Genomic DNA, 26,960 nt, shown 5'->3' with positions numbered 1-26,960 from the left:
TGTGACTTATTTGAAATACTTGTATTTAAAATGCAAATACAAAATGCAAAATACCTATTTTGTATTTTGTATTTAAATACCTTTTGAAGAAAACTATTTTGTATTTTATTTGAAATAGTTTTGGGGACCTATTTTCTATTTTCAAAATACAAAATACTTTATAGTAGGTAGGTAATGTAGGTAGGAGTTACAATCTCTTCTGATGTTACAATCCTGGCAACTCTCTCATTCTTTTAACATGGAACTGTTGAATCTGCTGTTTAGTAACGTCGCACATGACCACAAGCGTAGCAAGTGGTTAAAAAAGTGGAATCTTGAGTGTTGCGAGGGTTTCAAGGCACGAGAGGAGAACAAACTTTTTGCCCTGGTGAAACACAAACGAGACTTTTTCATCACACTAACGAGAGGCATTATAATAGCTGTAAAACATTAAAAATTAATGCTTTAAAAGTTGGCCGTTAAAAACCATCATCCATACCTACATCCTACCGGTTAATATGAGCAAACAACGAGAAATTTGCACTTTATATATATAGTTCGTTTTTTTTAGCATTAGAAAGAACTTCGCAGAAGTAAGCTTGTGGTTCCAAATCCGGCACTTTTAACGGTAATAAATTGAAGTAAATTATATGTACTGACCGTGCTACATTAGATAATTCAATAATTATTAAGAATTAAAGAGGCTGATAGAAACTGTATGCTTACTTCTGTGGAGTTCTTTCTAATGCTAAAAAAAACGAACTATAGATAGAGTATTGATTTCAAAGAATAAAGAGTCTTTTCAACTCGGAAATTCCGAGTAATACTTTTTAATTCAGACTAGGTATTCACTACTCACTCAGAGTACCTTTTATCGCAAAGTATTTGTATTTTAAAAAAGTATTTTGAAAATACCTATTTCGTATTTTGTATTTAAATACAAATTCAAAAACTATTTTGTATTTTGCATTTGAAATAGTATTATCAAGGAAGTATTTGTATTTAAATACTTTTTATAAAGTATTTTTCACATCTCTGATTACCAACCGAACCAAGTTATAGAGTTTGCAAATGTGACTTGAATCAGAATAAGTGTCGTGCGCAGCTTTTAAATGTCTCGTGAAGCTTAAGTTAATTACAGTGGAGCTAAAACGAAGTTCCTAACATGATTGCCGGAGACAGGTATTATTGTTCAAGCAAAAAGTTAATATAATTCATACAAAGGAGCTCTGTAACCGGAATTTGAAACCAATGAGTAAATGGTGCTGTTGGAAGAATGTTTTTTGAAGCTACATGTATAAGTATTTACCCTTAAAATGGAAGACCAGTTGTGGAGACCAAGTAATAATGCTCAATACGCAACGGTATTGCGGCTAGCCCTGGCCTCGGCTGTAGCCACTGTGAGCTTGCTCTTCGGCCTGCTCTCTTGGACTCACATAAAAAAATGGCGGCGGTTCCACAACTACGTGTTCCTTCAAGTGATTGCAGCAAGCATAAGTCATCAGCTACTTCTGTGTACGGATTCTCTACAGGAACCATTATTCTGCCGTAGCGGAGATCCTTCTTGAAGCATGTTTCAACGTAGCGCTGCATTGGCAGTTGGTCACCACAGTAGTGTTTTACCTGGAGATTGTCAAAGTGATCACGGTAAACATATCACGCGGTTACCTATATATATTTGCCAATATCTTCGCGTGGCTCTTGCCAGTGTTCGAAGTTATTCTCGATTTACAATTTCAGACGCACGCTGTGCATTTTATGGAAATAGTTGCGCTTTTGATAGCAGTAGTGAGTACTGTGCTTTATTTAAGCGTTGTAACTATGTATTTTGGTTAAAAGTGTAATAGCAAAAGCGATAACTGGTGTGGAGTTGTTCCGCCACATCCTGGTGTCGACATTCGCCTTCCTCACCAGCGGCATCACTCTTCTGGTCTCGCTGCTGACCGTTTTAAATCGTCAAGGTGTCAGCTCTTTCGCTCTGACCGATGAAGACATCGTTGTGACTTATTTAATTAACGTTTTGGCCATCACAATGTTTTTCTTGTCTATGAAAAACCACAGAGAGCTGTGGGTTGAGTATCGACGCAATTGCTCGGATTCTATGGATGATATCCTGTTACTTGAATAGATACAGTGTTCTGTTTATCTGGTGCATTATTAACAATCGTACTTTTACCTTTAAAGGCTCCTATTCAATGTACATTTTAAAGCTTTTTGAACCATATGTTAATCTGCTCATACATCGATTTGAGGCATCTTGTATTTTTGCCCAGTTACAACTTTGGTGCTATGTTACTAGCCTCGATACCTAGTGGAAGTAAGTAGCTACGTACTTACTTAATATTTATTTATTTATTTATATGAGCCTAGAGTGTCCTACTGCTGGGCAAAGGCCTCCCTCCTCCCTTTCCACGTATCCCGGTTTTTACTGTCTACTTTACTTATAGGTAACTATATTTAATGTACACACTACACATGTACTGAGACACATGTCATGTGCTTGTGCCTATTTGGATTGTACAATTACAAACAGTTAGCACATGATTTGTTTGGTTATTGTCTAAGTACTAAGCACCAATACCAACCAATATCAACATTATCAAGAGTACTTATATAGATAATAGTCATGTGTATTTTCCGTTACGTAGTTTAACCCTTAAATTCTGTCGTTATTTTAATTAGAAACTGTACAATTGTATGTTTTTATCTACTTCATACCTGTATTATGATCTGATACGGTAAAGTTATAATAATATGTAGATACTGTCTATTTTTAGTGTTCCGTACAAAACTTTGTTCACGAAACACTTATGGGATCACTTCGGTCTTGCAAATCAGTTATTAATTTTTAAAAACTATATACATACCTACTATTTCCGCGTAACTGATAAGTAATAGTATACGACTACTGTAAAACAATTTAGTAATCGATCTGTAGTAAACTACTAGGCAGTAGTAAATGGAACCCATTCACCTTTATCTTCTATATAGCAGTTTAAACCGGCTACGCAACAAAGTAACAACAGTAACATTAAGTATCTACATTATCTCACGTTTGATGACATACGAAGCCGACTGACTCTCGCCTTGACCGTGTCTTCGAAACTAAGGGTCTAGGTACTCTAGGTCAAGACTACGCTCCACTCGTTACGTTCATGTGTAGGTAACTGTGTCACTGATGTATCATATCAGCCGAACGTCATCACTGAAACGCCCACTCCAATACCCAGTAGTGTGATGGACGTTATGCTGACATACGCAAGTCCACTAACATTCGCCTTGACCGTGTCTTCGAAACTAGGGGTCTAGGTACTCTAGGTCAAGTCTACGCTCCACTCGTTACGTTCATGTGTAGGTAACTGTGTCACTGACGTATCATATCAGCCGAACATCATTATTGAAAGGCCAAATCCAATACCCTGTAGTGTGATGGACGTTATGCTGACATACGCAAGTCCACTAACTCTCGCCTTGACCGTGCCTTCGAAACTATGCTCTAGGTCAAGTTCACGCTCCACGCGCCTTCATATGTAGGTAACTGTGTCACTGACGTATCATATCAGCCGAACGTCATCACTGATACCCACTAGCCACCTCCAATTTCCACAAGTTATGTGATAACACACACCTGTAGGGCTAAGATGGTAGGCTATCATTTGTCACCATGCATGACAGGTGATAAAGATGCAACCATGACACCGCTTTTGCAGTGTGAAAGGCTCCTTTTCTTTCCATCGTATGTTCGTATGTCAAAAAGGATAGTTTGTTCTATTGTGTCGATAACGTAAGTGCTTACCCTCGTTGCCTTCATCCATGTTTGCCATCTCGACCAGTCGTTCTACCTTCTTGATTGGGGCTCTCCTTTTTAACACGCGCGATGTATCATGATGTCACCAGGTGTACGTCACTGCTGGACAAGGGCTACCCCCATTTTCATAAAGACTTTTTTACGGTTCTCTGCGATATCAAACCTAGTCCTATATTGTCGAGAGTCCTTTAGTCGAGATACTGGTTTCGGTTTTCACGGAACTAACCTTGACCGTGTCATCATAAGGTTCTCAAAGTCTAGGTCAAGTTTACTCCTCCACGCGTATATTATTAATAATAATGGTGTCACCTGATGCGCCGCTTATATCAGGAAATATACGCATTCACGGCAGTATGATAATTAGATTATGCTATCGTGACAAAATTATGACATGCTCTTAAGCACGCCGCAAAAAATAGCTAAAAGCTCTCATAACCTTCTAAAAATGATATTTCTTAGTATACTACAATCCATTAACTGTCATAATAAACATCTTATATATGCATACCTACTATACCTAGTTCTGTAAAACAAATCCTGGATGATTTTGTCCCAATAATTCCTAAACAAAATAAAAGTATATATGCCTTCCAACATACTGCTATAAAATTTTCACAACTAGTTTTTTATACTAACTGGCATGCTCGTGTAAAGTTAGATTATTAGAAGAACTAACTTCCTTTTCAATGACAAAGGCAATGCTAATGATATCCCCGCCCATGCCTTGAAATCCAATCCAATTAACACAAAAAAGGATACCAAAAAACTACCTAGCAACAAACATTGCGGGTGTAGGAATGGCACTAGAGCTCGTGCGGACGGCACGTGCCCGGCAAGGACGGCAAACCCACGTGCACTGGCTTATTCACTAATCTACCTTCGTTGACTGTTTATGAACCGTATTACAACACAATAAGGTATATCAACGATCAGGGAAGTGTTGCCGTTAAAAGTGATATTCACTGCGCTTTCGACGGACCAGTGTACCACTACCATCCCTCTTCTTACTTCAAAATTGCAGATCAACTGGGGCACTAACTTAAGCGAGTGTAACTCGGGTTAACAATATGCATGGACGTCTAATCGCGAGCATCTGTTGGCTAACCAACATAAATGGAACCTCGAGATCTAATATTAACTAACTGTACTAAGGTAGTTACATTAAACTGGTTGCACGCAGACGAGCCTGAACGTGGATGTCACTGGATCCGTAATTGTCTTGCACAACATCTGTTTGTCGCCTAGTGCAAACCAATTTAAATATATCTCTGTTATTGTAAGTACAAGTCTTTGTTTATGTTGATTCTGACTCACGTCACTGCGGTTATTAAATAGATAGACGGCACATTTCACACGTGGTATCTACTTAAGTAATAAATTCTGCACATAATTATGATTTACTTTGACAAATGTTTATTCTAATTAGATTTATATTTTCGTTCTTTGTTGACTACGCATACGCAGGCCTCTACGGTAAAGCCTGCACTGTTTCACACTCAAACCCATGGAAAGATTGTTTTTCTTTAGATATTTTGCATATTATTATCAGGGAAACGGTTCTCCTTGTGGTAGGCCGTTATAACGCGAGGCATCATATTTTTAATGTGGCATTCGTAATAATTGTGGAACGGAACCTCGATATAAAGTCCCTTCTTCCACAATTTATTAACCAGTAAGAACTACCGATAAATTAAAAACCGGGCAAGTGCGAGTCGGACTCGCGCACGAAGGGTGCCGTACCATAATACAAAAAAAAAACAATAAAAAAAGCAAAAAAAAAACGGTCACCCATCCAAGTACTGACCACTCCCGACGTTGCTTAACTTTGGTCAAAAATCACGTTTGTTGTATGGGAGCCCCATTTAAATCTTTATTTTATTCTGTTTTTTTTTAGTATTTGTTGTTATAGCGGCAACAGAAATACATCATCTGTGAAAATTTCAACTGTCTAGCTATCACGGTTCGTGAGATACAGCCTGGTCACAGACGGACGGACGGACAGACGGACGGACGGACGGACGGACAGCGAAGTCTTAGTAATAGGGTCCCGTTTTACCCTTTGGGTACGGAACCCTAAAAAGAAGCCTTGTTCAGTAAAACCTAAATTGGCGCCAATATAATTTTACCTGGAATCCAGACGAAAGCTTTCAAGTGCGCGGGCAGGCGTAACCGAGACCGCGGACAAAGTTTAAACATAATTTATTTTCAAACCCGTCACTCAACTGCATGCTAAGGCGGTGTTCAAGCTGCCGCCGCAACCAGATAAACAACCAAATTACCGCGACTGTTAGCCATCCAAAGATAAATAGGCACCTGTATTGTTATAGCTTTACCCTCGGGAACCGGCAATTCGAATTGATTGGTTCTGGCCTCGTGTAGCAGTTTCTGTTAGATTGTGCGAACTGTTTAATTTAACAATTAGAAATGCATTGAGTCCTTCTCAGAAGCAGCAGGAAACAGTGGGCGTATGGTAACATTTTTCGACCTGATGTGTCAGGATAAAGCGCCCGATTCGAAAAAGCTACCGTTGCTCTATCAAGTCGTTATCGCATCGATAGGTAACCGCGACTTTTACATACACGCCCGCTGAACAGACAAGTTATTTTTTCTGTTTGTACGAGTACTTGTGAACCAACAGGAACAAAGTCGGTCAAAGTGAAAGATGAAAAGCGTTTGATAATCGCTGGCTTCACAGTACGCGAGTCGGCCCATCTTTATAAAGGCACACGTCCGGCCCTGCATCCCGTCGGCGCCGGCGCGGAGGAAACTCATTCCACGCGACCTACTTCATACACGATTAGCTGACTTAGAACTTCAATAGGTATACAAGCTAAGTATGCTTACGAAGAATTTCTTTACAGCCAGTTTCTTTGTGTAGAAATTAGGTGGTACACGACCAAATATTGGCTATTGTTTGGTGGTGTGCTTGAGCGTTAATCTCGGGATCTCTAACAATTCTGGGACCCGGCACAAGTTTTGGAAACTACAAAATACTAACTTGCTACAAATTCTACAATACAGAAATTATAGACTGTAGGAAACATTTCAATCTCATTGAGTCATTGATCTGAAATAAAGACCGAGCACTCTTTTAACAGTAATGTTTGCCATAAATTTCCAGGAAGTATAGCACAATTTATCAATGATGCCTCTGACAAACACGTTAATCTAATAAATGACTTTTCAGGTAGGTACGACTAACTACGGTTTCAAGTCACCAAGTTGGCTCCTCTCATAAGCTTGTCAATAGAAGAAACCTTTAATGAATGATCAGTTCATCCTTCTTCAAATATTAAAAAGCTGCATGACTGAGCGTTTTTTTTATCACCGATGGATACTCCATGATAGTCAGGAAACTAACTAATGTATTTTATTTAGTAGTTCCATGTCTACGTAAGCATCACCGTCGTCAGTAGCGGCGCTTACAAGACAACTATACCAACAACTTACCGTGTTACTAACAATCCTACACGTGTTTGTAACTGCGTAAGTGTTTAATCCACTAATAAATATTTTGTTGATTATATTCACCTTAACAAAACCTTGTTATTTTGTGGTAAGTACCTATTTAAAGATTACCTTGTTGTCGCGTCATTGCCATACATAACAATTACTTCACTCATTGAAGATATTCGACAGATAGTTTTGGGTCAGTGGAATGATTTTCCTTAAGCTGACAATGTCAAGGATTTGAGACGGATGTTTTACCTACATTTATAATCTAGAGCCTAATTAAGAGCGACGTAGATAATGATGTTTATTTTAGCACAATATTTTTTATGATGTTAATTATGTTTATTTCTTTTGACATTATAGGCATATCATATGCTTTTGACAATAAGTAAATAAAGCTACGCTCAGATTCCATACCAGGGCTATAACTGAAAAAAAAACGTTCGCAAATATTGGAGTAAAAGAGAAAGATCCCCGCAATTTGTGTATTTCGGTTTTCGCGGTTGGTCCACAGGTCCCAGACGCCGTACCATACCGCATATCGCCAAAAATACAGGCGTAGTGCAAGTAGAGCCATGCTGTATGACTTTACTGACAATTCATAAACCTTTTTGCAAGTACTGTGTTAGGTCACATGTTAAATAACGAGCGAACGAGATTTTTAAACATAGAGGCTTGTAACGTAGTCTGGTACCAGTGATGGCTCAATAACGTAAAGCCATGTAAATGAGACAAGGACCAACTCGTTTCCTATTTATGTGTATCGTTTGAACGTTTGTATTTGCTTATGAATATATTATCAGTTATAATTATAAACTTAGCAAATTCAGTCAATGGGATTCAAAAGTCCAAACTGAAGGTTTGCCAACGCGCTAAGGAGCGCAGTATTTTAGGTGTTCAAATAATGGATCGAATAATAAGAAACACCACGCTACGCACCCGCATTGCTGACGTAGGCGAAAACTCGCTAGGTTCAAATGGGACTGAGCAGGTCATGTCTACCGCATGCATCTGGAGAGGTGGGCTAGCTTAGCCTTTACAAGTAAGTGGATGGTAAAATATGTGGACGGTGTAGGTCCAGACGTAGATGGCGTGATAACCTGGACAGCTTCCTAAACAACTGGCAGGAGGAAACACTAAATCGGGAGTCATGGAAATCGAGGGGAGAGGCCTTTGCCCAGCAATGGGACACTCAAATAGGCTAGGGAAAACACATTTAATTTGTAAAGCCGACCACTGACCAACAGGCCGCCGGACGATATCGGCCTGTCAGTTAGAACAAAAATTTTACAGTTCCGAACAACTGACCGGCCGATATCGTCCGGCGGACTGTTAGTCAGTGGTCGGCTTAAAACATATCGTTTTAGACCACAAGCCGCCTGCCTATGAGGAGTCAAGTATACCAGGACGATGAGAGATAAATTTAATCAATCTTCTTAGGACGTTGACCATGGACGTATGTCCGTAAGCTTTCGGGTTGTCACATGTGACACGCTACTGATTTTGGGCTATAGGTAGGTAGATATGTATGTTTAATCATCGAATGCGACAAAATCTCTGCATTTGATCGTTGCGCAACAACACGTGGAGATGTAAAACAAATATAACATGCACTCTCTACGTCGATAATAAGTGACCTCTGCACGGCTAAACCATGACCCGAGAGCTCATCGTGCTAACAGCAACACTCTTTACTGACCACTGGTGATCTGGTGAACCTTGTGTCTCCGCAATAAGGCTTAAATGTTGTCAATGGATAAGTTGGACGATATCGCAGGTTATCCACTATCCAGCGCAGGTCGCACATTCAAAACAGGTGAAGCGCAAAATATATCATTATTTTCGAGTTATCGCTCCGGAATACGTGAGACATGTGTGATCAAATACTTACACTAGACAATAAAGAAGTGCGTAGATTACGTAAATCATTAGTTCTAACAATTTCGACTATTCTACGGGCATGTGGAGACATGGCGTCATTATTGTGTTTACCTATGTGGTAGTAAATGTAGACAGTTGAAAACTATAACAAATGTACGTGCTTGCTTGTTTTACAAATTCAACACGCGTTACATGGCATGGCCGCCATGTGTACGAAGATCGCCAAAAAAATACTTAACAATAAACTCGGTCTTGTCAAACGATCATCAGTGGATTTTTCCTTTTGGACTATTGTTGTCAGATTTTTTACGAAGGAAACATTGTCAATCGAGGCGAATGTCGTCAGAGGTGGAGTTTTCTGATTACTTAGTTGTCTTGTTGTTTGTTTTTTTTTTAACGCGTGACATATTTATCAATGTCTCACAAGATAAATTACTTCACTTCTATTTTCGGTGTAGTTAAAACGAAAATAGAAGTAAAGTAACCCATTTATTTATCCGAAGGTCACGAAAGAAAATCTCCGACATCGCTGGCAGCGCTGTCAGTGTCAGCGTCGACCGAATACGCTATCTGTTTTTGTATACATGTATCTAAGTATTAATCTTTGTCGACAGAGTAGCTCGGGAGGCTCGCGGTCGGGATGGAGGACGAGGTGACGTTCCTGTTCCAGCTGGGCGTGCTGCGCGACGCCGTGGCCGCGCCCGCGCACCAGCTCACGCTCCAGCACCTCAAGGAGCTCGCCGTCAAGTTCGTGCACGAGAAGGTTAGCCAGAGCAGAGCAGTTATTCCCGCTGAGCGTGTTTCACGATTCCGTACTGACAGATACTTTGCCAATAATCTATATCACTCCTAAAGAACTACATATTTCATTACATATTGTGTGAAAGCTGGCGAGGCTAAACCCCTTTTCTACCCTGGTGTGATTCATTTTAAAATTATATTCTAGAATCTGACAGATTGAAGAATCCCTAAACGTTCGTTTTTAGGGTTCCGTACCCAAAGGGTAAAACGGGACCCTATTACTAAGACTTCGCTGTCCGTCCGTCCGTCCGTCTGTCACCAGGCTGTATCTCACGAACCGTGATAGCTAGATAGTTGAAATTTTCACAGATGATGTATTTCTGTTGCCGCTATAACAACAAATACTAAAAACAGAATAAAATAAAGATTTAAATGGGGCTCCCATACAACAAACGTGATTTGACCAAAGTTAAGCAACGTCGGGAGTGGTCAGTACTTGGATGGGTGACCGTTTTTTGTTTGCTTTTTTTTGTTTTTTTTTTTATTATGGTACGGAACCCTTCGTGCACGAGTCCGACTCGCACTTGCCCGGTTTTTTGATTACCTTTACCACATTGATCTTTGCCTTTGACATTAACCTTTGCAACATTGACACGTGCATTAGGTGCCTGGTAGTGCCTGGTAGACTGCTTTTCCACCAAACTGCTTCTAATGAAGAAGTGGTCTTGGATTATTAGCTACCGCTGTGCACTCTTAACCTGCGACCGCTGCGACTGCTGCGACAAACGCACTATAATATCTTGTTTATTTTCGTCAGATTCCGGACAATGGGTTAAACCGGCTGAGCGAGCGCATCCTGCTGTTCCGTCACGACTACTGCTCGCCCAACGTGCTGCAGCTCATCAACTCGGCCTCCGACGTGTCGGACGAGACGCTCGTCGAGATCGTGCTCACCGCCAACCGTGAGTATACCCGAAAAAACCGCATGAGAACCGTATACTCTCTCCCTCTCTCTCGGTGCTTTTGACGACTGGATTAAAAGCATTTCTTTAACAACATTATCAAGTTTCAACTGCTTGCAGTTTGCAATAGACCGCTTAGATCATAGGCAAGCAACTAACACTGTGAAAGTAATTCTGGCGGACGCGACTCGCGCCTGCTCAGGAAGAAATGAATGAGATTACCATTCTCAAAATTGCTGTCAACTTTTACAGCTATAGGTACCTACTTGTTGCTTTTCAATATATTAACTTGTCCTGTATGTTTGTTTGTATGTGCAGCTCTCCTATGCGGCAGTGAGTCGGACGCCGCGCCCGCGCCGCTGCCGCACATGCTGTCCGTCCACTCGTACAAGTCGCCCACCTTCTGCGACTTCTGCGGGGAAATGCTCTTCGGACTGGTGCGCCAAGGGCTCAAGTGTGAAGGTAAATAGCCATTCACTTTTTTTATGGTATAGGAGGCATACGAATCAACCTAGTTTTATTTTTTTCATACAGGGAGGGGTGCGGTCAACAGACTGGCAAAAATTGTCTTACATAATAAATGAATGGCGCTTTATGAATGGTCGCTCTCGCCACGCCAGTGAGCGGCGTCAGGCGGTCGTCACACTGCTCCGCATCTCGCAGCGGCGTCCGTTGATGCGTTTTTTAACTTTGTATGTAGAATCTTGATTTTGTATAGAAAAAACGCATGGTACGACACACTGGCTCCGCGTCGACGCACGGAGGAGCGAGACGCACGGCGACTCGCGCGCTCGGACGGAGACGCGGTGCGTGCCGCAGGGTATGTCACACCGAGCTCCGCAGTGCCGTACGGGTTTTAGTGAAAGAAGGACGTAGGCGCAATGGATATCGACCTCGATAAGTTTATTTTTGAAATTGAAAGTCGTCCAGCAATTAGGAATATTAAATGGGACGAATATTTTGCTTAGCAAATAATCAAATGACGCGGTTGACATACGGGTGCAATTAAAAAAAAATCTTTGGGTTGCCTTAAATCTTGGTAATCTCTAGGAAAAAACCCATTTATAGGTCTGGTTTGTAAATAGGGATGTACCCATGCAGTGTCTTCTGCGTTTATACTCGATTATACAAAAAACAAACTGAAAGTATCACCGCAGCGTTCTGAATAAGTTCCGTTTCCATTTTATCGACAAATAGGGACTGTTTTCACCTTAACGTTCGAATGTGAAATGAACGCGGGACGTCGCGCATCGCAGCTCCGGACGGAGATGCGGAGAAAACTCGGACGTTGGTGCGTTGTCCCCGCATGCGAGTCCGTTGCTCCGCGTCTCGCAACGAGACGCGGCGGCAGTGTGACAACCGCCTCATCTACGAGCGAATATTGTTACTACTCCAGCACTGCAACCTGTCAATTTAATTGGCAGCAGTATTAAAAGTATTAAAACCATATACATTTTGCACACCTTAAGAAATGTATGATTTATTTGCTGAAACTGGTTTCATAATAACAAACACTATTGTAGTTATACAGACAGCAACACTCCTAACTGTACACCAGACTGCACCTTATTGCAAGAGGCATAAGGTCCACTGATCGATGTACAGTTAACAGTGTATACCGTTTTTTCTACAAGAATGTCCAGTTTTATATTTATTAATTAATTTTTCATGATAACAATCATGTTCATCAGTACATAAAGATCTCACGTCTACCACAAATGATTTATTTAATAGCCTGTGAATCTTTCATAGTTGGTTTATTTAATCGTAATTCGTACATTTTCATTTTAGGTTGCGGCCTAAACTACCACAAGCGCTGCGCCGTGAAGGTCCCGTCCAACTGCCCCGCGGCGCGTCGGGGCTCGGCGGCCCCGCGCTCCCCCTCCCGCGCCTCCACCACCTCGCACGCCTCCAACGCCACGCACGCCTCGCACGCCTCGCACGACGACTCGCTGGTAAGGCGCATCGCCGACCTGCTCACTATCAAGTCGGATGACAGCTGAGCGTATGGCATAAGGGCGGATTAAGGGGACGGTACAAGTAGAAATCCGCTCCTGAGAGTTGTAGGATATAACAGGATTAACAGGTGCCATCCCATGACTTCAAACAAAAAATAGATAGAGCATTCCGCTGGAACCGCTTACAAACTCTTTGACTTTTCTATGAATGCTAGGGAGCTGGATTTTGTATTTTACACGTTTTTTATTTCGTAGCATTTTCACAAGTATTAAATTAGAAACATTCTTTAGCGACATTCTGGCGGACTGTTACCAATACGCCGATTTATGTTAGGCGAGGGATATAAATGAAATATCGACAAATTTATTGTCTTTTTATAATATTATTTATCTTTGGATGAATTTACAGTATTTACACGTAGAATCTCGTTAAGGACAATAAAAATGTGTTTTATCTGTAATATTAAAATGGTGTCTTTAACTTCTTTAATTTCAGTATTTTTCTATAATTTTATTTCAATTTTGTTAATTATTTATGTCTACATCGAATGTGTTCATAAATTATTAAATAAGAACACCTACACATATTTTACTATTTTCCAGTTAGGTTAGAATTTTTGAATTTTTACATGCCTATACAGTTTCATATACACACGTTACAAATAGACGAATAATGAACGTATTTTCTAATAGTATAAAATTAAAACTAAAATTCATCACAAATTGTATGAAATAATTAGGTATGTATAATTTATTTAAAAAAATACTAATTTATAATTTTAGATCTGTTTTATGAACTTAATTCCGTCCATATTTAATACTATAGTATTATTTATTATTTTTGTTTAATGTTAAGTTTACGTTTAACCTTTTATTTCGTCAGGTTTGACACTAACGTTATTGGGTGGTGGGTAACTTGGGACACAAATATGTTTGTAACTAATTTTATTTTAATAAATAACATTTCATTTTATTTGCCTTTTGAGTTTTATTTCAACCACCCACGCTACCCATCATCCAATAGTAAACATACGAGTATTAGATTCAACTTAGGAAATCCGACCTAGCCCACTGGAGGAGAGCTTGGTCACTTTTCTGTAGTAAATTATATCTATTTCAGTTTATAAACATAATGAGTACAAATATTAAACAGAAGTATGAATAGCTCTACAGAAGAAAGGCGAATTGAATGAATGGATTCACACACACGGGAGATAATAATCGCGTGTAGTATTTGTTTGTATGGCAACTTTTAAACGATGCGTGATAGGTGGGGGGATTTCGACCAAAAATCATAGAGGGCCCCGAGATAAAACAAACTTCATTAAAAAAAATTCGCATCGTTTAAAAGTTGCCATACAAACAAATACTACACGCAATTACATAAAGAATATTGACCAGGTTCGAATCCCGGTTATGTAAGATAGATAAAAAAAAAATTAATGCCATTATTATTAAATCTAAAATCGAAGCCATGGTTCCAAAGAACAGATTTCGCTATCTCTCATAGTTTCTGACTTTTCCATACTGACCCATTTGGATTAATCACTCTGTATATCCCTGGTTATAGGGCCTGCGTTAGCTGGCGCGTGCGCCCGCTCGGGTGCCAAATTGTAGGTAACCGTCGCAAGCGCCCGCGTCGGTGAGCATTGCTCGTACTACATACATACTTTTTTTTTGAAGTGAAAACTTCTTTAGCTGCGCTGAGCACTTTTTGAGGTGGGAAAAAAATGATAAACTCGATACAGCGTAACGCGTAACGTAACGCTGACGTCATGTGTCACGGACAATGTTATTCACCCTTTGGTGAACTTTAGTCATAACGTATCATAATCAGGTCAATTATTTGAAACTGGACTTTTATATTAAGCAATAAAGCTCAATGTTCTAATCTTGTACGGGCTGAAATACGAGGATCTCACAGTTACATTCTAACTTTATATCACTCAAATATAATTCAATAAAGCTACATCTTGATGAAATCGCTAATAAACGTGCTAGAGTTCACTTTTAGTGGTGAATAAGACTCAAAATATCATGACCAAATATATTTAGATGCGAGGTCTGCAAGGTAACTTTACAATTTCTATTCGAATTTTAAACAATTAACGCTACAAATTTTAGTTCACTGGCCAGCAATTTCGGAACTAAAGTTTTTCAATAGAAAGGAGGATGGGTCAATTATACGTAGTGCTGCAAACATTTTGGACTAGTCATTGAGTTTTCACTTCTGTCGGCACTCCCGGAGTGCAACCCGTTGTTTTTTTTCTTTGGATTACACTGTTTTTATTTTTTTTGGATTTGTAAAGCGTCATCTCATCTGCGTTAACCTTTGCGCATTTATCCTCAAGGCGTATAGACTTACAGGTGCATGTCTATATACACCACTAGTGTCGTGTACGAGTATGTCGCCTCCCCACAGTAAATACCTTTTGTATGATATTTGATAGCAAGACTGGACACACCGACATTAAATTTTAAATTGAGAATTTTTATCTTCATACTATTTTTCCTGTGTGCGATTATATTCATTCGTCATTCGTTCCATTCACCTCTCTCCAAGACATAAGACCAAGCTCAAAACTATAACAAATTATTGTTTTCACATTCCACAACCCTACAGTTCAGAAAATATGGACATTATACTTGTTTAGACGTAAATTTGCCACTGCTATGGCTACTTTGATTGCTTGTTTTAACTTGAAGCTCATATACAATATCGTTATTTTGTCTATATGCTCAATTATGTGGCACGATGAAAGATTATGTTATTCATTGACTATATAAAGTATTACTTAGGTAGTTTATTTTATTAGGGGATTAATAGAGGTAGGCACTTAGTTTGAACAAATAGGTGCTGTTAATTTTCTTTCAACATTAACATTAAGATACAGTTGATATTTAAAATCGGATTTTTGGACACTAAGGAAATGGCAGATCACGTAAAAAATGAGTTGGTAAACGCAGATTGCAAAGGCCAACAAAGTATGATTGTTTATATTTAGGCACTTGTCCCACCAAGAGCGAGTAAGCGATTAACAATCGGCGATTTTCTCGCCCAAGAAACGAACAAAAGATTAGGATCCTGTGTTAGTAAAAGAGACACATATATTAATAGTTCATCGCTGGCTGTTCACACTGCCGGCGAGAACACTCGCTCTACTAGTTTGTCGCCGCGATAAGATAAAACTAGCTCAGCGGTACTCGCTCGGCGATGCTCGCCTCGTAGTTGGAACTGAAGCTGCGAGACCAATCAGTCTGCGTAATAATAGTAATAGCCCGTCGCACTCGAACACTCGCCTATAGCCGAGCGACAAAACTATATTAGAGCTAACACTCGCTTCTCGCCGCTCGCCTACTCGTTTCTAGTTTATCGTTCTACTCGCTTATCGCTCATCGTCGGCGGTGGGACAAGTGCCTTATAGTGTCAAATCAACCCAACAATAACCATTACAATAGGATGTAAGTACCTCAGTTGATATTGAAAAGAATAACTTGACAATGCTATTTTTTGTTGAAATTAATAAACTCAATTGATAATAAAGTACATTTTAAAGTCTGACTCAACATTTTTTTGTAGAAAAAGGTGTCATTTGAAAAATGAAGTGTCGAACTCCCGTACAATTTTTTGAATTTCGCGCCGTTTTCTACTGGCATGTTGGTTACATTGGTTTTCTTTCATTGGTCATAATTTACCAGATAATTTACTACCGATTTATCTGTATATAATGGAGCTTGTAATGCATCCAGCTGGGCAGCGCGAGCGGCAAGCGCAGCCGCTCGCCGTCCCGCAGCTCCGCCACGTGGGGCTTGTCTCTGGGGATACCGCACACGTTCGCCGTGCACTCCTACACGCGGCCCACGGTGTGCCGGCACTGCAAGCGCCTGCTACGCGGCCTCTTCAAGCAGGTAATGAGCGGAAATAAGGAAACGGAGTGAAATGGTGGTGTACTTCCACCCACAAAGAGTTTCAGCTTTTGCCTTCCACTGCCGGCAGACTTCGGAGCGAGCGAGGTGAAAAATAAGAGTGGAATCCATTCAAAACTAGCGTATGACGCTATGACAGCGGAGCCATGTTAACTCGCTCAATCCGCTCCGATTACTAGCGAGCGGTGGAAGTGCTCGTATGAAAATCTATTTTGCGCGTCGAGCAGAGCTCTGTGACGTCTTTTGTGACTCTTTTAATTCTTTTCCCTTTAAATTTACTTAGCACAAGCACTTGTATGCAGTCATATTCAACCATTGCGAGTTAAGCTGACGCCGAACGGAGCCCCTTCCGCTCGCCGTTGAAGCCGGGTCATCATTCTCTTGCCCTTGTCCCATTCACTTGGGGTCGGCGCAGCATGTCTTTCTCTTCCACACCTCTCTGTCGCCCGTCATTTCATCATTCACTTGCATTCGTTTCATATCATCTCTCACACAGTCCATCCACCTTTTCCTCGGTTTTCCTTTCCTCGTACTTCCCTCCACATTCATTCGTAATACCTTTCTCGTCACATGACTTTCATCCGTATCCTCCAGCTGCTGAATCTACATAGATCCGTTTTCCGTCGGCATTTATTACGTGATTTATTACAGGGTCTCCAATGCCGTGATTGCCACTATAACGCGCACCGCAAGTGCTTGCCACACGTGCCCAAAGACTGCGGCGGCGAGATACGCGATTCACATGGTAAGAACTGACGTCTTTACATCTTGAATACCTATTGGAAGGTCAGAAGGAGGTTTCGTAAACCCTAATACGCCTGCACCGGTTATTGAGACTAGGGTAAATTTGGGATGCGTTTGCGATATGCGCGTAGTAAAAATTTCTAGTCCGCACGGAGACACGGTACATGATATTTCAAGCGCCTTACATGAACTGTCCGAAAAACTAGCCAACTCAAAACGGTTCTTTTATACAGGCGAATACCAGGACAGCAGTGGCGGTAGCGAGCTGTCAGAAAGCGCACGACTTCCGGACGACGAGTCCGACGAGGGTGGCTCAAACGATGGAGCGTCCAATGATATTGACGATGAGGTAAGTCATTTGAGGCGCCACCTATTGTATTGAAGTAGAGGCAGTGCTATTTATCATTAATAGCCTAGATCTCACAGATTTCGCTGGAGAATATAGACCTTCTATTAACTACAGTGCTTGTAGGAGATTCCGATGCTTAGAAGCCCGGGATACGATCCATATTTTTAGCACATACAAGTCGAATTGAAATTATATTTTAGCTATTTTTACAGTTTGACAAACCAATTGTGTCAACTGAAAAATCATTTTTCACGAGCACGAAATTCTAACAACCTAGCGCATTTTTCAAACGTGCCATTTTCTTCGGGAATTGTTTACTATACTGACCGGTAACTAAAGTATCATTTCTCACTGACTTCTCTTGTGTAACTCGTGAATGTTATGTACAGGTGCAGCTCCGGCGGCGGCGCGGCTCGGACGGCTCGGAGCCGCAGCGCGACACTCTGCCCGAACGCTCGGCGTCGCGGCCCAGCAGGTACGTGTGTGGCTGGCTTTATGAGTACGTGGTGGCGTCTGTGTCCGTCTCTACCGCTACCACTCCAATACGCGTTTTGTGTTTAGTTAACATTGAGGTACTATGTAATACTAGAGAAGCCATCTCTAAGAAAATGCACCGCACCTCAATGAAGTGCCGGCACATTAGAGTGGTATCTGTATTGATAAATGTTTCCCTGTCCATATATGTACTTAATGTCAAAGTTATGTGTGGGATTAGCTCGTGTTTGCAGCTTTTAATGTTTGTTTCTTAGGTAGGTATGCACTACGTCTATTTATGTAACTTTTTAGATTTTTCTCTGCTTTGCTTGAACCCTAATCAGCGTCACCAGTGGTGATAAGAAACCTTTTCAAACCGTTCTAGTTATTGCTATTTATTTCCTATAGAGCAGTTATTGTCCTCACTCATTTGTAAAACTCAGCTTAAATACCTAATAGATCGTGCCGATATTAGACTATACTAGCTTACGAAACACAACGAAATAAAAATCTTCTAAACTATAAAATAAAAATCTAAACTTACCATGGAAATACCATACACAGTGTAACTTGAGGAAACCGAATAATGATGATGAATGAAATGAACAGCGTATTCCTGATTATATTTAGAGACAAAAATGTCCTTATAACTTTTTTGAAATTCGCCTAGTTTCAGAGATATTATTAATTAAAAAAAACAAGTTTTTATTGTTACATAGTGTAAAAGGCCTTTTTGATGGTGATGTTGCTGCTATGGGACGTAGTCTAAATATCCTTATTGATAGATGTCAAAAAGTGACAAGTAACACTTTGCAAAAAGTGATAACACATTTATTACGTTAAATAATACAATTTTAAGCTTATTTCAATACAGTTGTGCGATGGAAAGAAGATAAATCGAATTTTTGCAAAAAGTAGGTTTTACGAAACAAATTACCTATGTAAAAATCAATTTTAAGTGACAAGTTTAGTCCCAGCAGTGGGACACACTAAGTAATAGCCTAATTATAAAAAAAAAGTTTACCCATAACATTTATTTCTTATGTACAAATACATTAAAACAATTGAAAAAACAAAACAAAAAAAAGTATTTTTTTTGGCGTAATTGACTAAACTCATATTACATTTTTTACTTCATTTGACCTCAGAAATGCGTGGTTAAAATTATTCGGTTTCCTCATGTTACACCGTGTATATGGCTCCAAACAAGAGCTATGACTATGACACACACAAACACATAATCTGTCCCAATTTGACACGGACATAACGCCACCACCGCACCACCCATGACGTCCCCCATGGCCTATACCTGTGAGCGCTGAGCTTTGACCTTGCAGCTCGTCGTCGTCGCCCAGCGCCAACATCCCGCTCATGCGGATCGTGCAGAGCGTCAAGCACGCCAAGAAGAGGACCGGCCAGAGCATCAAGGAGGGCTGGCTCGTGCACTTCACCAACAAGGATAAGCAGGTGAGGTGGAGGTGGCTAGCTCTGAGCTTTGACCTTGCAGCTCGTCGTCGTCGCCCAGCGCCAACATCCCGCTCATGCGGATCGTGCAGAGCGTCAAGCACGCCAAGAAGAGGACCGGCCAGAGCATCAAGGAGGGCTGGCTCGTGCACTTCACCAACAAGGATAAGCAGGTGAGGTGGAGGTGGCTAGATCTGATTTAATTTTCTCAGGCCCAGAAGTATTATTAACAGACTAACTTAGTCCACAACTATTGAACCCGTCCACTCACAAAAAAAATCTGTCGCAGGACGATAATTTCTGCCGACGCCAATTCTTCCACTCTCTATTTCAGCTCGATCAATGTATTAATTTTTGTGTGTTGACAGATCAAACGGCATTATTGGCGACTGGACAGCAAGTCAATAACACTGTTCCAGTCGGATCAGGGCTCCAAATACTACAAGGAGATACCGCTCAACGAGATCTTAGCTGTCGACACCGCACGGACACCGCACTCAGGTCTGCATTTTAGCTTATTTCACAATCATCTCAGCTTGATTTTGTTATCAGGTTTCAGAAACCTTCCTACCTTCTTTACGTAACCTTTTTCCCTTTTGTTTCCGAAAAAAAATGCTATGCTGAAGGAACCAAACCAAAAATAAATGATTAAAGCGGAAAGACAATCACATTCAATCGACCAAGATATATTTTAGATTCTCTCTTGTGGATTAGGATGTATTCCGCCAATTTCTTTGTCCAATGTCAGTGCGTCTACTTAACTCCTTAATTAAAACTAAACGTGAGACGCAGTACACATTGGACAAAGGAATCGAATAGATGGAATAACACCCTAAGGAGATGTCAATCCCAACAAAAACATAAATGTAGAAATGAGAGCCAAGTTCAATATTAAGAATATGTGTCGTTGTTGACTCGCCGACAAAAGAATTGAGATCTATATGCGTGCCAAGTTCTGTGCTGTGTAAAAAATCCTGAAATTATAAAGGATTTGTCTTGGCTAGTTTTTACCAACAACTATGAAGTACGCACATTATTGCCATACGTAAGCTGTTTGCAGCGACACTATCTCAAGGTTAAATAAACTGTTGTCAGGCTATAGAAGTGGGTTAGGTTTTTGGTCTATAAGTATTAATTTTTTTTCCATCGAAATATCAATAATTTCCAGTTTTCAGATTTTTTCCTTTATATACACCTAATAGTCTATCTTGATGCCAAATATCAAGTTTCTAAGTCATCTAGAAGTGGGTTAGGTTTTGGTATATAAGTATTAATTAATTTTTTTTCCATCGAAATGTCAATAATTTCCAGTTTTCAGTTTTTTCCCGTTATATACACCTAATAGTCTATCTTGATACCAAATATCAGGTTTCTAAGTCATCTAGAAGTGGGTTAGGTTTTTGGTCTATAAGTATTTATTATTATTATTTCCATCGAAATATCAATTATTTCCAGTTTTCCAATTTTTCCTTTTATATACACCTAACAGTCTACCTTCATGCCAAATATCACATTTCTAAGTCATATAGAAGTGGGTTAGGTTTTTGGTCTATAATTATAAAAAAATTTTTCCATCGAAATATCAATAATTTCCAGATTTCGGATTTTTTCCTCTATATACACCTAATAGTCTACCTTGATGCCAAATTTCAAGTTTCTAGGTCATCTGGAAGTGGGTTAGGTTTTTGATCTATATGTCAGTCAGTCACAAAAATGTCAGTTTTTACACGTTGATTTTTCAATAACTATATGAGCTATGTTTATGAAATTTTATATTTTGGACAAGCTAAGGGGTTTGAATACGTGTGCTACATAAATTTCATTTGTGTAGGTAAAGTAGCTTTCAAGTTGTGAAGGGGTCAAAAGTAGCTCGAAATGGTTCGTGTAATATTACACACGGTTGCTGCGTCGCCAGTTCCTTTTTCTTTGAACTTGGCTGGACACGCTACCGCGTGTCTAGATTCTTACCAAAGCGTTAGCGCATATACGTTGGATAGGAACGCAAACAATGGAGAGAGCCGAGGGAGGGCTGTTAAATAAAAAGAAGTCAGTAATAAAATGGGATCGTTCCACAGACGTGATGCACTGCTTCGAGATCCGCACGGCCAACGTGGACTACATGGTGGGCGTGGACCCGGTGGGCGCGGGCGCGGGGGGCGGGCCCGCGCTGCCGCCCCCCGAGTCCGGCGTGGGCGCCTACCTCGCGCGCTCCTGGGAGACCGCCGTGCGCCACGCGCTGCTGCCCGTCACCGCCCTGCGCCAGCACGACCGTGAGTAACGTGAGGGCCCGCGCTGCCGCCCCCCGAGTCCGGCGTGGGCGCCTACCTCGCGCGCTCCTGGGAGACCGCCGTGCGCCACGCGCTGCTGCCCGTCACCGCCCTGCGCCAGCACGACCGTGAGTAACGTGAGGGCCCGCGCTGCCGCCCCCCGAGTCCGGCGTGGGCGCCTACCTCGCGCGCTCCTGGGAGACCGCCGTGCGCCACGCGCTGCTGCCCGTCACCGCCCTGCGCCAGCACGACCGTGAGTAACGTGAGGGCCCGCGCTGCCGCCCCCCGAGTCCGGCGTGGGCGCCTACCTCGCGCGCTCCTGGGAGACCGCCGTGCGCCACGCGCTGCTGCCCGTCACCGCCCTGCGCCAGCACGACCGTGAGTAACGTGAGGGCCCGCGCTGCCGCCCCCCGAGTCCGGCGTGGGCGCCTACCTCGCGCGCTCCTGGGAGACCGCCGTGCGCCACGCGCTGCTGCCCGTCACCGCCCTGCGCCAACACGACCGTGAGTAACGTGAGGGCCCGCGCTGCCGCCCCCCGAGTCCGGCGTGGGCGCCTACCTCGCGCGCTCCTGGGAGACCGCCGTGCGCCACGCGCTGCTGCCCGTCACCGCCCTGCGCCAGCACGACCGTGAGTAACGTGAGGGCCCGCGCTGCCGCCCCCCGAGTCCGGCGTGGGCGCCTACCTCGCGCGCTCCTGGGAGACCGCCGTGCGCCACGCGCTGCTGCCCGTCACCGCCCTGCGCCAGCACGACCGTGAGTAACCAACGAAATCCGCACGGCCAACGTGGACTACATGGTGGGCGTGGACCCGGTGGGCGTTTTCATCTCTGACGCTATAAAGAGAACTAATTATTGTTGCCTAAATACCTCTCATGCCTCACGTTGGGCGCCATTTTTACAAGCCGGTGGGACGAGATATTTCTTGTGGTCAAAATTGGAATTAATAATTTGACTGGCCACTAAACAGAGCGTTCTTGTGCTCCCGTTCAGTTTGTTCCCACTTACTATGGGAAGTAAGATTGTCACATTTTTTTTTAAATCAAAATCAAATCAAATATAATTTACAGCGGAAGCATCGTCGTCGACGGAGCCGGCAGAGCGCGGCGCGGAGATGGCGCAAGTGTACCAGATCCACCCGGATGAGGTGCTCGGCTCGGGGCAGTTCGGCATCGTGTACGGCGGCCTGCACCGGCGCACGCAACAACCCGTCGCCATCAAGGTATCTAGTGTATCTACATACACTACACACAAAACTCTGAGCACGACCTCTATGCGTTTTTAAGCGGAGGAAGGTGGAAGATGTGCGTCATGCCATATACCATATCCTCGTGACTAATGCCTCTGTGCTCGCCTGAAGAGTAATGATGGAAGCGATATACTCTTCGCACTCTAGCCCCATGTTGGGCGCCAAGTAATAAAGGCCCGAACTATAATTATTAATCATCGTAAGTCTGACGTTCTAGATAAGCTTTCGTCATCACACTGTACATTTCCTAACCTACCTTTTGCTTATTTTTTTTAACTCTTAAAGTTACACACACTGCCGCATGAATATTAGATATTAATCCTACTGAACGACTTTTTGTAACTCTTGACACATTTCCGAAAGTAACCCACCGTTTACCCCAACAGGTGATAGACAAGCTCCGTTTCCCGACCAAGCAAGAAGCCCAGCTCAAGAACGAGGTCGCCATCCTGCAGAACCTGTCCCACCCCGGCGTCGTCAACCTCGAGCGAATGTTCGAGACGCCCGAGCGAATATTCGTCGTCATGGAGAAGCTTAGGGGAGACATGCTCGAGATGATCCTCAGCCATGAAAAAGGACGGCTTACGGAGAGAACCACCAAGTACTTGGTGGCACAGGTGAGAATTGCTTAAAAGTTTAATAAAATAACGTTTAAATGATAAGGACTTGTGGGATAAAGTAACGGCAGTTAAAATTAAATCCATTAAACTGAATAAGACGTACTAGTTAAAAACAGTTCCGTTTTGTATGTCAATTGTCTTCTTCGTAAGTGTTTTTATTGGTGATACAATCGCCTTTAGCTGATGTTAGATTAAGGTCTTTGTATGAACGAAAGATGTCACTCCCTCATCTTTGGGTTTATTCCGGTTGCGTTCTCGGCTATTACTTCCAACTTTTACGCCTCCACTTCGCACGATCTTAGGCATCTCTGTTGTGATACCTGGCTCATGTCAACACTAGCAACGTCAAGCCTCCTCCAGCATTTCTTATGTCTTTTATTTATATTCTTTTGCACAGATCCTGGTAGCCCTAAAGCACCTCCACGCCAAAAACATCGTCCACTGCGACCTGAAGCCAGAGAACGTTCTACTGTCATCCGACGGCGACCTGCCGCAAGTCAAGCTGTGCGACTTCGGCTTCGCGAGGATCATCGGCGAGAAGTCCTTCCGTCGCTCCGTCGTCGGCACTCCGGCTTACCTCGGTAACGCTATTCTCTATCTTTTTTCTTAAACGTAATCTTGGTGATTATGTATTTTGTGCAGCATTTAATCCAAACAACTTATTTATTTGGCTATAGCTTTGATTTGTATTTGATATATTGTCAAAAGCAAAATGCGAAGGACTTGATCCCCTCATGGGCCACCAATTTTAGCATTGTTAATCTTACATATCTAAAAAGCAGTATTTTCGGAAAATTAGCAGGGCATTCATCATAGATCTTGATGCACATTACCTACGGGCATGCCTATTTTAAAGAAATATATTATACCTTGTATCAAAAAAAATTGAAAAAAAAAAAGTTTTGACTTTTCCTACGTCAAGGTGCAACGCGCCTCCACCGTCATTGAGAGTCATAAAAATGTTATACGTAAGCGAAATAGCAAAGTCTGTGTAAGCTATTTAAACTTTTAAAGTTTTATTATGTTTGTTTATTCCTTTCTTTGTTTTTATAACAAACTTTATACGTTAAATAATATTGTCTAGAATTTAAACTTAAATTTATTTTAATAATTGTAAATTGCGTTTCCTTGCAGCGCCCGAAGTCCTACGGAACAAGGGCTACAACCGCTCGCTGGACATGTGGTCGGTGGGCGTGATCGTGTACGTCTCGCTCTCCGGCACGTTCCCCTTCAACGAGGACGAGGACATCGGCGAGCAGATACAGAACGCCGCCTTCATGTACCCGCCGCAGCCCTGGCGGGAGATCTCCGCCGAAGGTAGGGTTTCTGCTCGAGAATTCTCGAGGCGAGAAATCTCGTGAAATTTGTCTTAAGTCGAGACGGGAAAAAACACTCAATGCCTCGAGAACTCGAGAAATAAATCTCATGTGATAAGTAAAAAGAAAACACGCGTATAAAACGTGATATGTCTAAAGTGTTATTCTTTAGGTAGTGAAATATGTGATTAAAAATTTTTTTTTTACATCTTCAGGTACTTAAAACATTTATTTAACCAAACAAATAAAAAAATTACTACTACTTATGAAAGCAAAATACTTAATGTAAACTATCGTATATGATTTGTAATTGTTGACATAATTTATTTGCGGTTGTTCGGTGCAATGCACCTTAACACGTTTTAAGCCTCGTGCGGCGCGTGCGTCTAGTCAGCAAAAGATGCATTACCTCAATAATTTACAGTAAAATTACTTTTAGTGTACTTTTCGGGACCATCGCGACCGGGTGCATTCGAAACATTAACATTCACTATTTTTACTAACATTATAACATTCTAGACTTAACATTATTTAACATTTTAAACTCTAACATTGAACATTGTAATACAATAAACCCCTTTTGCTACTACTCTCCGGACGTTTTAACATCACCGCCAACCCGCAACCCGCACATTGGTCCTTCGAAACGTGGACTTCGCGCGCTATAAAATTAATTTTGAGTAGTGAGTGAAGTGATTGAGCTGGTGAACATTTTGTGGGTGAGCGGTAACTGAAGCAAAGGCGTAGCTAACAACAACAGCAGCGAGGCGAGGCAGGAGTGTTCAGTAACAACATACATAGAAGATTCTCAAGTAAGATCTTTCCTATTTTACTAACAAAACATCAAGATGGCGAGCGTGATCCGTCAAGAGGAAATTCAGCGCACCATTGAGTCTATGCTTACTAACTTTAAGAAAGACAGTGCAGAGAGAAAGACGAAGCCTGAATATTTTAAGAAACGGTTAGACCAGTTGAGTAGCTTGTGGCGAGAATTTGAATTTAATCATGAACAGATAGGAATGATCGAGAGTCAGTCTCATCCCTACTATGCGAACCGTACTTATGAAAGCGCGAAACAGACTTATTCAGTGCTTAATTCTGTTTTAAGCGCGGGTTATCAGGCTCTAGCGCCGGAACATTCGCCTCAGGTAGTGCGACAGTTAACAGCGGGAGCACCGTCTTGGACCGTGGAAGATAACGACGAGAAAAGGGATCAAGCTCAGGGAGGTGCCATCCCTAAAGAGCGTGAAACATTACGAGAACCTAGGCAAGATGCTCATTTAAGCAACCATCAATTTAAAACAAATGCGGGAACATCTAGTAAACATGACGAAATGTATCGGAAACAGTTAGCTAACATGAAGGCTTTCGTAAGAACAGTAAAAAGTATAGAGATCGACACACTAACAGATAAGTGGGAGCTAGAAGACGCGCTCAAGTCCTTACAAGCTCGTTGGACAGCGATAGATACACTTCATTGGGAGTTAGAGAGTGAGGGCACGGAAACAGACGTCGAATACGAGACTTCATTTAACGCTCATGAGGAAACATTTAACAGTTTGAAAAAAGAAATAAATAAGAAGATTTGGTCAGTGGCGCATCGCGAAAAATCAACACCTAAGTTAGATATACCAACTTTTCATGGGAACTACAACACTTGGGTTTCATTCAAAGACTTATTTTGTGAAGCCATTCATAACAACACTGCTTTATCAAATGCACAGAAAATGCAGTTTTTAAAGTCCAGAGTGAAAGGAGAAGCGGAGAGACT

The 26,960-nt window shown here is 41.8% G+C and overlaps 1 protein-coding gene across 1 annotated transcript in view; it reads left to right on the top strand.

Moving 5' to 3' along the window:
* Positions 1-26,960, top strand: part of LOC134673478 (serine/threonine-protein kinase D1) — a 107,229-nt gene that overhangs the window by 71,631 nt on the left and 8,638 nt on the right. The window contains exons 2-16 of the mRNA XM_063531472.1: positions 9,736-9,884; positions 10,680-10,824; positions 11,143-11,286; positions 12,616-12,779; positions 16,533-16,691; positions 17,361-17,454; positions 17,687-17,802; positions 18,192-18,277; positions 19,614-19,743; positions 20,109-20,241; positions 21,816-22,010; positions 23,081-23,226; positions 23,640-23,870; positions 24,271-24,454; positions 25,008-25,190. Of these exons, the coding sequence (XP_063387542.1) occupies positions 9,762-9,884; positions 10,680-10,824; positions 11,143-11,286; positions 12,616-12,779; positions 16,533-16,691; positions 17,361-17,454; positions 17,687-17,802; positions 18,192-18,277; positions 19,614-19,743; positions 20,109-20,241; positions 21,816-22,010; positions 23,081-23,226; positions 23,640-23,870; positions 24,271-24,454; positions 25,008-25,190 (2,233 nt within the window). The 5' untranslated portion in view covers positions 9,736-9,761. The remainder of the gene's footprint in view (positions 1-9,735; positions 9,885-10,679; positions 10,825-11,142; positions 11,287-12,615; positions 12,780-16,532; positions 16,692-17,360; positions 17,455-17,686; positions 17,803-18,191; positions 18,278-19,613; positions 19,744-20,108; positions 20,242-21,815; positions 22,011-23,080; positions 23,227-23,639; positions 23,871-24,270; positions 24,455-25,007; positions 25,191-26,960) is intronic.

This window comes from Cydia fagiglandana, chromosome 18 (assembly GCF_963556715.1).
Source record: "Cydia fagiglandana chromosome 18, ilCydFagi1.1, whole genome shotgun sequence".
NCBI classification, from domain to species: domain Eukaryota; kingdom Metazoa; phylum Arthropoda; class Insecta; order Lepidoptera; family Tortricidae; genus Cydia; species Cydia fagiglandana.
This window is presented reverse-complemented; position numbering and strand designations above follow the sequence as displayed.